The 15,160-nt window shown below is 40.0% G+C and overlaps 1 protein-coding gene across 7 annotated transcripts in view; it reads right to left on the reverse strand.

Annotated features, from left to right (window-relative positions):
• Positions 1 to 15,160, reverse strand: part of dagla (diacylglycerol lipase, alpha) — a 385,385-nt gene that overhangs the window by 78,897 nt on the left and 291,328 nt on the right. For all 7 annotated transcript variants that reach the window (XM_063063205.1, XM_063063204.1, XM_063063202.1 and 4 more), the window contains 4 exons: positions 9,562 to 9,686; positions 8,245 to 8,404; positions 5,036 to 5,119; positions 2,988 to 3,065 (listed from right to left, as the gene is read on the reverse strand). In XM_063063205.1, coding sequence (XP_062919275.1) covers positions 2,988 to 3,065; positions 5,036 to 5,119; positions 8,245 to 8,404; positions 9,562 to 9,686 — 447 coding nt within the window. The remainder of the gene's footprint in view (positions 1 to 2,987; positions 3,066 to 5,035; positions 5,120 to 8,244; positions 8,405 to 9,561; positions 9,687 to 15,160) is intronic.

Below are 15,160 nucleotides of genomic sequence, written 5' to 3' on the forward strand. Positions count from 1 at the left end.
TTTATGTTTGTTTATAAAACTTGACTCAATTATATATTCATTGTTGCTGGATACGTGACATTGGCAATGAGAAAGATTATAAAGATAGGGAATGTGAGGATTGTTCTTTCAGAGTTGCAACCTGCATAATGTTTACTTCTCTAACATAAAGTTTAATGTAACACACAAAATACTAGAGGAACTCAGTAGGTCACGCATCATCTACAGAAAGGAATGAACTGTCAATGTTTCGGGCCGAGACTCTTCATCAGGACTTATAAAGGTTTAATGATTCTCTAAGGAAAGTGGATAGCAAGGTAAGAGGCACATATTTCCAAATGGGTGCATTTTAGTGAATTAGAGTTAAAATTTATCCTGAATAGCAGTGAATTATGACAGGATGCTCTTTGAAAACAATAACCATTACTATTGTACCTAAACTCCATGAGGTCTAAATGTTCTGCAACATATGTTACTCTGTTTCTTAAACTAATCGCAGTACAACAAATGGTAAACAATTTTAATTAGTAATTTGAAATACGTGTATTTTTCAACCATAAGCAAAAAAGAAAATAAAATGCTTCTTAATACCAAAGAATAGAACAAGGAAACAAACTTTAAAAAGCATCTTTAAGTTTGTAAAATAGGGATGAAAAATACGGTAAAAACAAATTACGAAAATGGAAGTGCACAGAACAATACAGCACAGGAACAAGTCTCTTGGCCCACAATGTGATGCTGAACTAATTAAATTAGTAATCAAATGCTCAGCTAAACTAATTCTTCAGCTGACAAAACATCCAGATGTTTTCCTTTTCCTGTGCATTCATGTGCTTACCAATGAGCTTTTTGAATACCCAATTGCCTCCAGCACCATCCCAAGCAAGGTATTTATTCCAGGCACCCACCACTTTCTGTATATACAAAAAACCTTGCTCTGCATATCTCCTTTGAACTTATCCCTCTCACATAAATGAATGCTCTCCGGTATTAGATATTTCAACTCTGGGGAAAAAAGATACTTGCTGTCTGCTCTATGCCTCTCAACCTTACACATCTTTATCCGATCTCCCCACTAAATCATATACACAAAACGCTGGAGGAACTCAACAGGTTGGGCAGCATCTATGAAAATGAATAAACAGTCAACAAACATGTGAAAATCTGCAGAAGCAACATACACAAAATGGAGGAGGTACTCAGCAGGCCAGGTAGTATCAATGGAAAAGAGCGAACAGTCAAAGTTTCAGGTCAAGATTCTTCATCAGGACTAGAAAGGAAGGGGAAAGGCGCCAGTATAGAAAGGTGGGGAGAGAGAGGAAGGAAGACCAGTTAGAAGGTGATAGGTAAAGCCACGTGGGTGCGAAAGGTAAAGGGCTAGAGAAGAAGGAATCTGATAGGAGAAGAGAATGGACCATGGAATAGAGTTTCTCTTGTCTTCACCTACCACCTCATGAGTATCTGCATCCAACACATCATTCTCCACAACTGCTGCCACCTTCAATGGGAACTTGCAACCAAACATATCTTTATCTCCTGTCCCCCACCCCACTCTCTGCTTTCTGCAGGGATCTCTTCCTCTGTGATTCTTGTCCATTCATCACTCCCTACTAATCCCTTTCCTGGCACATATCCCTGCAAATGACAATAATGCTACACCTGTCTATTCACTTCCTCACTTACTTCCATTCAGAGCCTCAGACCTTCCAGGTGAAGCAACACTTTACCTGAGAATCTGTTGGGGTCATCTATTGTATCCAGTGCTCCCAATGCAGCCTCTTCTAAATTGGTAAGACCCGATGTAAGATCAGTGACTGCTTTGTCGAGCATCTTCACTCCAACCATGAAAAATGGACTTTCTTGGTAAACAACCATTTTAATTGCTAAGCCCATTCATGTTCCAACATGTTATTACATAGCCTCCTCTTTTGCCATGATGAGGTTACTCTCAGGGTGAAGGAGCAACATTCATAATCCGTCTAGGTAGCCTGATGCCATGAACACTGATTTCTCCTTCTGGTAGTTTTCTTCCCACTCCCCCTTCCCTCTTCTTCTATTCCCCACTCTGGCCTCTTATCCTCACCTGTTTATCATCTCCCTTCGGTGCTTTTCCTTCTTCTCCAGCCCTTTACCTTTATCACCCACCTGGCCACATGTTTCAGCTTCTAGCTAGTTCTCCTTCCCCTCCACCATCTTTTTATTCTGGTGTCTTCCTCCTCCTTTTCCAATCCTGATGACGGATCTTGGCCCGACATGTCAACTGTTTATTAATTTCTATAGATGCTGCCTGACCTGCTGAGTTACTCCAGCATTTTGTGCATGTTACTTTGGATTTCCAGCATCTGTAGAGTGTCATGTTTAAGATCTCTCCTGTTCAGCCTTTGGAGCTCCAGAAAAAAGCAATCCAAGTTTGACCAACCTCTCCTTATTTTTAGAGGCATTTGCCTCTAATAATCCAGGCAGCATCTTGGTAAAGTTCTTCTGAACCCTCAACATTCTTCCTATAATGGACTGACCAGAACTGAATGCAATACTGCATTTGCAGCCTAACTAGTGTTTTACCAAACTGCAACATAATTTCCCAACTGTTGAACTCAATTTCTTGACTAACAAATGCAAGCATGCCACATGCTGCCTTTACCATTCCATCTACCCATGTAGCCACTTTCAGCGAGAAAGTTAATGAAGCCAATGATCTGAAATAAAGCTTGCAAAGGGTCTGAAATATATTTTCAGATATGGCATTGCAACTAGAAGATTTATATATTTAAAATTCATTTAAATGTTTTTAATAAGTACATTTAAATGAAAAAAGACAGTCAAGAAGCAAAAGTAAAATGCCATTTAACTTGCAGAGTAATATTATGTTTGATAAAGAATAAATGTTTGTGTGGCGAAGGATGCTATGCAATTTGCATAATTAACAAAATATATCATCCAAGTATTAAAAGTTAGGTATTTTTTTCATGGCTATTTCAAATGAAGGACAAGACAAAAATTCGATTCACCTTATGACCAAGCCAAGTTCCATGATGCCCCTCGACTGGTAATCGTTCAGCATCTCCAGTCAAATCAGTCAGAGCATCCTGTCAGCAGAATAAGATCACTTCAGAACAGATGTAAACCTCAGAATTCCAGACTGAAGTCATTACACCATGCAAAAGCAGAGTAACATTTTGAAATTAACAACTAGTCTTTGCTCACTTTTTTCTCTTCCTTTATTTGTTTCTTTCCCTTTACTTCCTTGGTTTTTGTTATGAGGTTTAGGTATATCGCAATTCCTTTACCCAATTAATCAACTTATTTGGTTACAATCAACTTTGATTCTCTTCTCAAGTGAATAGATGAAATGGTGTAAGGAGGGTGGACATTGGGGTTGTTACATACAGCAAAATATATTTCTTAATACATTTGTGACATAACCATCTCTGCATAAACATTGTACTTTACAAAAGATTGCAATGAGAATGTTAACACATTTTGTTTTAAATTGTTTGCATGTATTCATTAGTTTCCTGAGCTTACCTGGCTACACACAAGTGTGGACAAACAGCTGTATGTAGAAATGTGTGTATACATATCAGGTCACATATGTGGTAGTAAAAGCCTGTCAGGCTGTTATTTCTGAGTAGTATGTTGTCTGGAAAATGTTATTTTCATGTATCTAACTTACAAGCATGTAACTCAGTATTCCTGTTTAGGTTATACAAAAGTGTGTTTTCTTCTGCACCTCTCAATGCATTTTAAGTTGTGTAACAGAATGCATTTGTATATCTAGGATGGGAGCTTTTATGTACTTCCCAACTGTATGCTTGTGTCTGGGCAAACACTGTAAAAATAAAAGTCTCAAAATGTACAAATATGAAATATTTTGGTGCAAGTGATCCTTTCATATGATAATAAATTATTTAAGTATTAAAAGTTAGATAACTATTCTTATGCTGCTGAAGTATTACATGAGAACCTAGGCTTTCTGAGTAGCTCAATCTTAGTCATTAACTGAAAACTTAGAATACCTATGATACCTACAAATAAGAAACTTGTTAAGGTCTCAAATATGTACATTTCCTAAAAGTCCTGATAAGAATCTACTAGATGTAATTTTTAATTTGAAACCTTTTTATAATGGACCTATATTTAATATTTATAATATGTTGCAGGGAATGAGAAGTGTTCCTTTAGATAAAATTAAAAACCTTTGGGAACAAGACTTACAGACTTCAATTTCTGAGGAAACTTGGAATGGAATTTTTAAATTGGTTAACACTTCATCGTTATGCGCTCACCACTCTCTCCTACAATTTAAAGTGGTCCATACGGCCCATATGACCAAGGAAAAGTTGCCTCACTTTTATTTGGATATATCTCTTTATTGTGATAAATGTAATAATGGGAGATGCTTCATTCATTCATATGTTTTGGACATGCCTGAGTCTTGAAAAATATTGGAAAGAAGTATTTCAAACCTTCTCGGTACTTTTTAAAGTAAATTTTAAGCCTAATCCTTTGACTGCTTTATTTGGTATTGTTGGAGGAAAGGATATTATTTTGGAGAAATCTGTTTTGCTCATTTTGGCTTTTATTTCTCTGATGGCTAGGAGGCGCTCTTGCTTAAGTGGAAAGATGTGGTCCCACCCACTCACGTTCAATGGCTGCGTGATGTGGTGTCATGTTTAAATTTAGAGAAGATTCGGTGTTTAATTTCTGAATCTAATCAAGACTTTCAAACATGGTGGGGACCTTTTTTGAACTATTTTCAAAACTTTTGATTTGCAATTAAAGCACAGATGATGGCTAATAATATACTTTTTTTTCTTTTTTCTTTACTAATCAGCTTCGGTCTTGGTAGTGGGTTAGATCTTTTTTTCCATATAATAAATTTACTATATTTCAATATTTTGAATTAATCAATTTGTATGAATATAGAGTAAAGAGTTTATATGTGTGATTCAGTATAATGTATTTAATATATTTCTTTTTTCTCAAACTCTGTATCCTCCTATGTAGAAGATTAATAAAAATATTGAAGAAAGAAAGAATACCTATAATTCCTCACCTTAGGTGAAAGGGTCCCCCGAATACTAATCACCACCTTTTTCTTCATATGATCTACAGCAACAAAGAATGGTGTCTCAAACACCTAAAGAGAATAAAATTAATATGCTACCAATGAACCATTTTGTCATAAAGTGAAAATGAAAGAAATTAAGAGATTTCCCTAAAAACTCCTAGATGAGTACAAAAAAACTAGTTAATATTGTGTACATCGAATGACTTTTAAGGTGTGATTTACTTATTCATTCCTTGAAGTTAATCTCCATCAAAAATAGGAGTAAAGCTTTTTTGTAGTAAACTACTTCAGTTACAAGATATTTGTTTGTCTGAAATATATAAGACGTCCTTTCTAAGTTTCAAATAAGTCATCCTACACATTTTTCAACCTACTACATCATTATTATATTAAAATGAAGGGCCTTCATGGAGGGTCCTACTCTAATTCTGGTTTTCAATTTACCATCATACCTTGTCTGAATCACGTTTACAGAAACAAGCACAGCTACAAAGCCTAGAGCACATGATTCTGATACTTCAGGGCAGCATCAAAGTCTTGCATTATCACAAATGGCTATCTTTTGGATCAGACATTAAATATCTCTGCTGACATAAATATCATAGACCTCATGACATTAGAGCTTTTGAGTTCTTCTGGTATCATGGCCTGTTTCTACTGTAACAGCACCAAAAATAAGCTCGCTGATGATTTATTTGATTGCTGTTTGTTTTACCATCTTCTTAAGCCCATTACCCCCTCCTGGGGTACAGCTCACCAGCGTCCTCTTTTCTGGGCTAATAGAAGGTTGATTCGCCCTGTGGCTTCTGCTTTCACCCAATGACTTTATACACCTTCTGGGTGAAGATCCTTCCTCTCCCAGAGATGAGGTGTTTGGGGCTTTTATTGGTGTTTCTGTAACTCGGGATTTTTACAGGATTGGGTTGCTAATCTCAGGCCGAATTGTTTTACCATGCTGTGTACAAATTAGCTGCCACATCTGTCAACATAACAAAAGAAGTTCACAGATAAAGAAGTGATTTCCTGAAGATGTGCATGTGTCATATATAAGCAACTTCTTGCTTTACTTTCTAAGGCCTCAGCATTCCATATTTCTCATATTTAAGAATCACCTTTTCTTTTCCAGATATAAATTCAAACATGATTAAATAATTAAAACTTGTTCTACAGTTTGCCTTCACTTTTTGTCTCTTCAATTTTTCTGGTACATTGCACTATAGACCTTACACCATTTTTAATCAATAAGATAAAAAAATTTGAATTGTGATTTTGGACCCAATTTTTTTTTCATTTGTATTTTGGTGAGTTGAACATGGGCTGGAAAAAGATGTCAGAATATCTAGGTTTTCTACTTGAAACGATATTACACCTAGATACAGTACAACTCCAATAATCTGGTAAACTCGGGATTTTGGTGCTGGACTAGCAGATTTTCCAGACTTTTGGATGTAGTTTCTACTATTATTCATCACATTTCAAATCACTGTACTATAAATATGGTAAACTGACCCCTTTGTAAAATATTAAGAGTTATAAACAGCAAAAAATAGAGCATCCATTATTTATTAATATGAAAATGCTATGATTTGAAGAATAATAAAATAGAAATTCAATAGATGAACATATAACAATACCATGCTGATCAAGAGTATTTGGATGAGTAGTACTATGACTTTCCACTGTAATGTATGATTAAGAGACAAGTGTTCAAACTTCAAGTGACAACCAAGAATTGTGATCAAATAAAATCACATATACAAAATATACCTGACCCACTAATGTCCTTTCAGGTTGGAAACCTGCTTTTCTTAACCAGCCCTTTCTTTTTGTCGTTAATTAATTATCTTACGGCCTCTCCATAACTGCCTTTGAACTGCAAAGTTCAGTAAGAATGAGATTTCATTCCCTGAAGGACATTACTAAACCAGATGGATTTTTGTAACAATCTGTTCATTTTGCAGCTATAATTATTGATTCTGGCTTACTGCCTTAAATTCCAGATTTTAGTTTGATTATTGCAATTTAAATTCTGTAGTTGTAGAGAGAGATAAAAATATATATTTCAGGATCAGTGGTCCAGTACTCCAGCTTCTAGTCCAGTAATTTAAAAATTACACTACCCTGCTCATTACTGTACATACATCACTCCAGGCCTATAATAATTTGGTTGATTGCTCTCTGACTTAGGGTATGTCCACACTACGCCGGATAATTTTGAAAACGAAGCTTTTTCTCTTCGTTTTGACCCTCCGTCCACATTGAAGTGGCGTTTTCATCCCCCAGAAACGGAGCTTTTCTAAAACACTCTCCAGAGTGTGCAAATTTGAAAACGATTGTTGCATGTTGTAGTGTAGACAGGGTAAATGGAGAGATTTAAAAATGCTGTCATGACAACACCACAACAACAATGCTTTTCTGCTTCTTTCGCTGTTGTTGTTGGTACTCTAGTTTTTGACCAATGGAAATAGCACAATGCCGCCGCGGAAACCTAAATATTATACTGTTTCCTCTTCGCTTGTTTTCTGTAGATGTGTCTGTGCATGCCCAGTAGGAGTATATTCGCCCAAATATCCGTTTTAATGTTGACAGAGATATTTTGAAAAACGCCTAGTGTGGACGCCTGTCTTTTTCACTCGAAACTGGCGTTTTCAAAATTATTTGGTCTAGTGTGGACGTAGCCTTAGTGAAGCAAGCCACAGTACGTAAACTAAGAGATGGCTAATTAAAGCTGGGCTTGACATCCTATAAATGGAATACAAAGGATACAATGACAGCTATAAATGGAAAAAATGCTTAAAAGTGGTTATTTCTGCCTAATGTGGGAAAATTACTATTATAAGGTTTTATGTGACATTTGTTGACTGTCATAGAAAAACAGATACCAAAGCTATTTGGAATACAAGAAAGAAAATCAAGCTGAGGATAGGTGTTTGTACTTTCACTCTCCAGAGAAGGCTAAGGGGTCAAGCCTGTCTCCAAGTCTCGAGCACATAATCTAGGGTGTCACTTCAATTCAGTACTAAAAAAAAGATGTACTTTGAAGGTGCCATGTTATGGATGAGATGTTGAATCAAGGTCCCACTTGCCCTCTCCAGGAGAGATAAAAGATCCAGCTGTACTATTAGAAGTGGGGAGCAGGGATGTTTCTCCCCAGTTTCATGGCCAATCCACACAATTAGGATGAAGTGACGTACCGCATCATGGCAAGAAGTATATACGATGTCTACTGATGAAAAATTCTCATCCAGAAAGTGACGTTTGATGGCAATGACATTGCAGTTGCAACAGTTGTCTTCCTCAACTGTCACACTTGGCACATACCTGGGTCGCAAAGGATGACAGAAACAGCAACACCTGGCAATGGAAGGCAATGATGTATTAAAACTTAATTAATCCTGAGTTACTGTACCTACTTTTCAGTTGCACACCTGCTATTAAACTAATAGAACATCCCGGTACTCAGCAGTCACAAAGGTATGCTCATAGTCATTAGTGGTCTGTGGAGGACAATAATGTACAATTTCCCAATGTTTGGTGACATTAACAGCACAGCGGTTATGCATCTATTTCAGACAAAACAACTAAGCTTTAGAGCATCTTCACTTTGGATTAACACTTGAAAGCACAGAGTAAATAATTTCTAACTGCTGCATTGTACCTTGGGCTCTATACTTCCCTCAGTACATACAAGAAAATAATCTTGCATAAACACAGCTTTTTCAATGCACATTCAAATATTGATATTCAAACAAGTTTGCTAATCTTTGTGCATTTGTTCACAATTCTTAATGCTGATATTCATCCAAAATAATTAAATGTAAACATTCAGGTTTTCCCAATGATTCACAGTCACCTTCACATTTCACACTAGCTGTCTTCCACATTGGCAATAAAGTGTTGATCTTAAATTGCATGTTATTAAAATCCAAAATCTTATGGGATTTATACTGGGTTATCAGCATCTTAAATAGGACTTGCATTCTTGTTCCTTGTCAACTTCTGTTTTGAAATTGTGCTATTCTTAAGACTGTCAAAGCAGCAGTTGACTGTAAGCTATATATTAAAAATGTTAATGGTAGCAGTTGAGATATCCCTAGCTCAACTGAGAGAAAGCAGTAAAATTAACAGAGTGTAAAACAGATCAAGAAATAGCAACAGGAGGAGGATTCTGGCTAAGCAAAGGAATAAAAAAAATTAAAAGGGATAATGATGGTAAAATAATTAGGACAAATTAAATAGGAGAGTGAAAAGGGCAGTAGCACTGGGACCGGAACATTAAGTAGAGAATTAGCCTTAGAACATAAGCTACTTTTTTTTCATTTCCATACCTCACCAAAAGTAAGATGATAACTGATGAAAGATAATGTGCTTCTATTTTGTTAGCTTAAGCACATTTAGGTACACTATTTGAACAATCATGAAATAATATAATGGTTCAAAAAGCAGCAGATTACATTATTTAGAACTTATTAAATTAAGATAATCACATTTATAAAATAAGTTCTACTCACGAGCATGAGCTGGCCAGTTTGCAGATTCCACAGGTTGGGTTTCGCATTAAGTACAAGGGCCAGCCGTAAGCAGCCAGTGCAAAGTGCATGTAGTAGCATACCTCCTTATACATGTGCATTTCTTGCTAAAAAAAATAATAAAATGACTGTCTTAAAGACTAAAGAAGTATTTTTATATAAATAACAATACATATGCATATTGGCAATAACAGAAAACTACGCCAAAGAGCTTCACTAAATACCAAATAAAATTCAACACAGGCCCACTTAAAGAGAATTATATGAGGGCAAATGACAAAAGATTTGGTCAAAGACCTGAATTTTGAGCAGGAGGGAATAGGTCAAATGGTGGGAGGTCCAAAGAGGTTGATGGAACATGGGGCCGATGCAAGTGAAGGGAGATCTATAATTAATGAAATATTTAAATGCACATGGCCACAATTAGAGGACAAAGCAATCTTGGAGAATTGTATGGATGAAAAAGGTTGAGGAGATTTGAAAACAAGATTGATAACATTAAAGCAACATAGATCAAAGTTGCTGGTGAATGCAGCAGGCCAAGCAGCATCTGTAGGAAGAGGTGCAGTCGACATTTCAGGCCGAGACCCTTCGTCAGGACTAACTGAAGGAAGAGTGAGTAAAGGATTTGAAGTTGGAGGGGGAGGGGGAGATGCAAAATGATAGGAGAAGACAGGAGGGGGAGGGATAGAGCCGAGAGCTGGACAGGTGATGGGCAAAAGGGGATACGAGAGGATCATGGGACAGGAGGTCCGGGAAGAAAGACGGGGCGGGGTGACCCAGAGGATGGGCAAGAGGTATATTCAGAGGGACAGAGGGAGAAAAAGGAGAGTGAGAGAAAGAATGTGTGCATAAAAATGAGTAACAGATGGGGTACGAGGGGGAGGTGGGGCCTTAGCGGAAGTTAGAGAAGTCGATGTTCATGCCATCAGGTTGGAGGCTACCCAGACGGAATATAAGGTGTTGTTCCTCCAACCTGAGTGTGGCTTCATCTTTACAGTAGAGGAGGCCGTGGATAGACATGTCAGAATGGGAATGGGATGTGGAATTAAAATGTGTGGCCACTGGGAGATCCTGCTTTCTCTGGCGGACAGAGCGTAGATGTTCAGCAAAGTGGTCTCCCAGTCTGCGTCGGGTCTTGCCAATATATAAAAGGCCACATCGGGAGCACTGGACGCAGTATATCACCCCAGTCGACTCACAGGTGAAGTGATGCCTCACCTGGAAGGACTGTTTGGGGCCCTGAATGGTGGCAAGGGAGGAAGAGTAAGGGCATCTGTAGCACTTGTTCCGCTTACACGGATAAGTGCCAGGAGGGAGATCAGTGGGGAGGGATGGGGGGGACGAATGGACAAGGGAGTTGTGTAGGGAGCGATCCCTGCGGAATGCAGAGAGAGGTGGGGAGGGAAAGATGTGCTTAGTGGTGGGATCCCGTTGGAGGTGGCAGAAGTTACGGAGAATAATATGTTGGACCCGGAGGCTGGTGGGGTGGTAGGTGAGGACCAGGGGAACCCTATTCCTAGTGGGGTGGTGGGAGGATGGAGTGAGAGCAGATGTACGTGAAATGGGGGAGATGCGTTTAAGAGCAGAGTTGATAGTGGAGGAAGGGAAGCCCCTTTCTTTAAAAAAGGAAGACACCTCCTTCGTCCTAGAATGAAAAGCCTCATCCTGAGAGCAGATGCGGCGGAGATGGAGGAATTGCAAGAAGGGGATGGCGTTTTTGCAAGAGACAGGGTGAGAAGAGGAATAGTCCAGATAGCTGTGAGAGTCAGTAGGCTTATAGTAGACATCAGTGGATAAGCTGTCTCCAGAGACAGAGACAGAAAGATCTAGAAAGGGGAGGGAGGTGTCGGAAATGGACCAGGTAAACTTGAGGGCAGGGTGAAAGTTGGAGGCAAAGTTAATAAAGTCAACGTGTTCTGCATGCGTGCAGGAAGCAGCGCCAATGCAGTCGTTGATATAGCGAAGGAAAAGTGGGGGACAGATACCAGAATAGGCACGGAACATAGACTGTTCCACAAACCCAACAAAAAGGCAGGCATAGCTAGGACCCATACGGGTGCCCATAGCTACACCTTTAGTTTGGAGGAAGTGGGAGGAGCCAAAGGAGAAATTATTAAGAGTAAGGACTAATTCCGTTAGACGGAGCAGAGTGGTGGTAGAGGGGAACTGGTTAGGTCTGGAATCCAAAAAGAAGCGTAGAGCTTTGAGACCTTCCTGATGGGGGATGGAAGTATATAAGGACTGGACATCCATGGTGAAAATAAAGCGGTGGGGGCCAGGGAACTTAAAATCATCGAAAAGTTTAAGAGCGTGAGAAGTGTCACGAACATAGGTCGGAAGGGATTGAACAAGGGATGATAAAACAGTGTCGAGGTATGCAGAAATGAGTTCGGTGGGGCAGGAGCAAGCTGAGACAATAGGTCGGCCAGGACAGGCAGGTTTGTGGATCTTGGGTAGGAGGTAGAAAAGGGAAGTGCGGGGTGTGGGAACTATAAGGTTGGTAGCAGTGGATGGGAGATCCCCTGAGCGGATAAAGTCGGTGATGGTGTGGGAGACAATGGCCTGGTGCTCCTTAGTGGGGTCACGATCGATGGGTAAATAAGAGGAGGTATCCGCGAGTTGTCGCTGTGCCTCGGCAAGGTAGAGGTCAGTACGCCAGACTACAACAGCACCCCCCTTATCAGCGGGTTTAATAATAAGGTTAGGATTAGTGCGGAGGAAGTGGAGAGCAGAGCGTTCCAAAGGAGTAAGGTTGGAATGGGGACAAGGTGCAGTGAAGTCGAGACGGTTGATGTCCCGTCGGCAGTTAGCAATAAAGAGATCCAGAGCAGGCAGAAGACCAGAGCGGGGTGTCCATGAAGAAGAGGAGGGTTGAAGATGGGAGAAGGGATCATCGGTGGGGGTGGAAGAGTCCTTGCCGAAGAAGTAGGCTCGGAGACGGAGACGGCGGAAGAAAAGTTCCGCATCGTGGCGAACACGGAACTCGCTGAGGTGTGGGCGAAGGGGGACAAACGTGAGGCCCTTACTGAGAACAGAGCGTTCTGCCTCCGATGGTTGAAGGTCGGAGGGGATGGTAAAGACCCGGCACGGATGAGAGCTGGGATCAGAGGGGGGAGGGGGGAGGCTGGTGGTGTCAGTGGAGAGGGGAGGGTTGGGGTGAGAGGAAGATGGAGCCTCTGAGGGCCCAGGAGTTGACGGTGGGATCTGAGGAAGACGGGGCTGCGGTGTGGTGGTGGGGGAAGGGGAGACGGGAGTCACAACAGCAGCACATAAAGACCCGGCCTGGAGTTCAAGGCTGGAGTCGCAGTTGGTGGTTGATAACATTAAAATTGAGATTAATCGGTGAGCACAAAAAGTAACGGATGAATAGGACTGAGTTTTATGAAACAGGCAGCAGAATGTTGGACAACTTCACTTTTGCAGAGGATACAGCAAAGCCAATTGGTGATGAGTATCCAATCATAACCAGGTTATAAAATCACATAAATTTGCAGCAGTGAAAGGAGTCATTCTGTCTGTACAACAATAAAGAGTCACTGAAATTATCCCTACTTACAGCTCTCAGTCTGCTGCCTTCTGGTTACGGCACATATACTCCATAAAACCATAAGACAGGGGAGCAGAATTACGCTACTCGGCCTATTGAGTCTACTCCACCATTCAATCAGGGCTGATTTATTATCCCTCTCTACCCCATTCTCCAGCCTTCTCCCCATAACCTTTGAGAATCTCACTAATCAAGGACCTATCAACCTCTGCTTTAACTATACTGAATCACTTGGCCCCCATAGATGTCTCTGACAATGAATTCCACAAATTCACCATGCTCTGGCTAAAGAAATTCCTCATCTCTGCTAAAGGGATGTTCCTCTATTATGAGGCTATTCAAATTCAAGTTTGTCATCTGACTACACATTTATAAAACCAAACAGAACAATGTTCCTCTACACTATGGTGTACCCACAATACATATATCACACAGCACATAAATCAAAATATTATCACAAATAAGTTAATAAAAATACTTTAAAATGCATGTGAAGTGTGTAGCACAGATAAACAGTGAACACTCATTTAAACAGTAAACAGCTTGTTATCCCAGTGATGAGACCTCGGTGCAGCAGGGTATTCAGCCTGGCGGGAGAAGCTGTTACCCATCTGGCATTCCCAAGTCTGTTGCTCCTGCAGCTCCTTCTTGATGGTAGTGGATCAAAGAGGTTGTGGGATGGATGGTAGAAACCCTCAACAATGCTTCGGGCCCTTTGCATACAGTGCTCCTGGTAAATGTCAAAAATAGTGTGGAGCTAGACCACCATGATCCTAGCAGTTATTACTATCCTCTGTATGGTCTCGCAGTCTGATGCTTTGCATCTATCATCCCACACAGCAATACAGCCAGACAGGACACTCTCAATGGTGCTGCTGTAGAAAGTTGTTAAAATGGGGGTGAGAATCCTTGCACACCTCAGTCTCCTCAGAAAGTGTAGATGTTGCTGTGCCTTCTCGACCAATGAGGAGATGGTGTGGGTCCAAATTATACCATCTGTTATGTGCATACCAAGAACTTTGCGCTTGTCTCTCTCTCTCCAAGGCAGAGCCATTGATGTACAATGGAGAGTGATCAACCTGTGCCTTCCTTAAGTCTACAATCATCTCTTTTGTCTTGACTATGTTGAGACTCAGGTTCTTGTTTTCACATCATCTGACAAACTTCTCTACCTTCTCTTTGCATGTCGACTTTGTTGTCGATGAGATCAACCACTGTTGTGTCATCAGTGAATTTGATGATGCAGTTTGAGCTATACCTCGCAGTGCAGACATGATTCAGCAGCATGAACAGCATTAAGCTGAGCACACAACTTTGGGAGGCACCAGTGCTCATCATGATAGACTTTGAGATGTTGCTGTCAACTTGGACTGACGGGGGTCTTTCCCTCAAGTCGAAGATCCAGTTGCAGGAATTTTGGAAGCCCTGTCTTGCACACGATATAAGAAGTGACACCAAAGTCCTGACCCAGCTTTACCAGCAGTAGAAAATCAGAGTGATTTTAATTGGTTTTAAATATCTCTGAACCCCTGAGCAAAGTTGAGTGTTAATGTGAGCTGTCAAGTCTGGCCTCTAACTCCCATGTTTTACAGGTAATGTACAAAAGACAAGGCTCACTATGTTTATCCAGCTAAACACTGAATAGTTCCATTCAGAACCTCTGACTACTAATCAGAGATCTTTCCCTATATTCTGAAACTTTCAAGTTAAATTCTTATAAATAATCCAGTAGGCATCCAAGATTTACTTTACAGTGAAAGCAAAAATCAACTTTCAGCTTATTTTACAGGCTCTTAAAACCAGTACTTCCACCTTTGAAACAATCTATTTAGAGAGTATCTGGGAAAAAAACGGGTTGCTGTACCAAGACAACTTATTGATGGGATGTTATTTATAACTTTGGGATAGTAAAATGAAAGCAGCTCACACTGAAGTCACAATCTAGTTCCCAGTGGACATGGGGTTAACGTGCATGCTGCCTCTAACTTGACACTTGGTTGTTAATCTCACTCAGAAATGCCTCTCTGTAGC

The sequence above is a fragment of the Mobula hypostoma genome, chromosome 11 (assembly GCF_963921235.1).
Source record: "Mobula hypostoma chromosome 11, sMobHyp1.1, whole genome shotgun sequence".
Lineage (NCBI taxonomy): Eukaryota > Metazoa > Chordata > Chondrichthyes > Myliobatiformes > Myliobatidae > Mobula > Mobula hypostoma.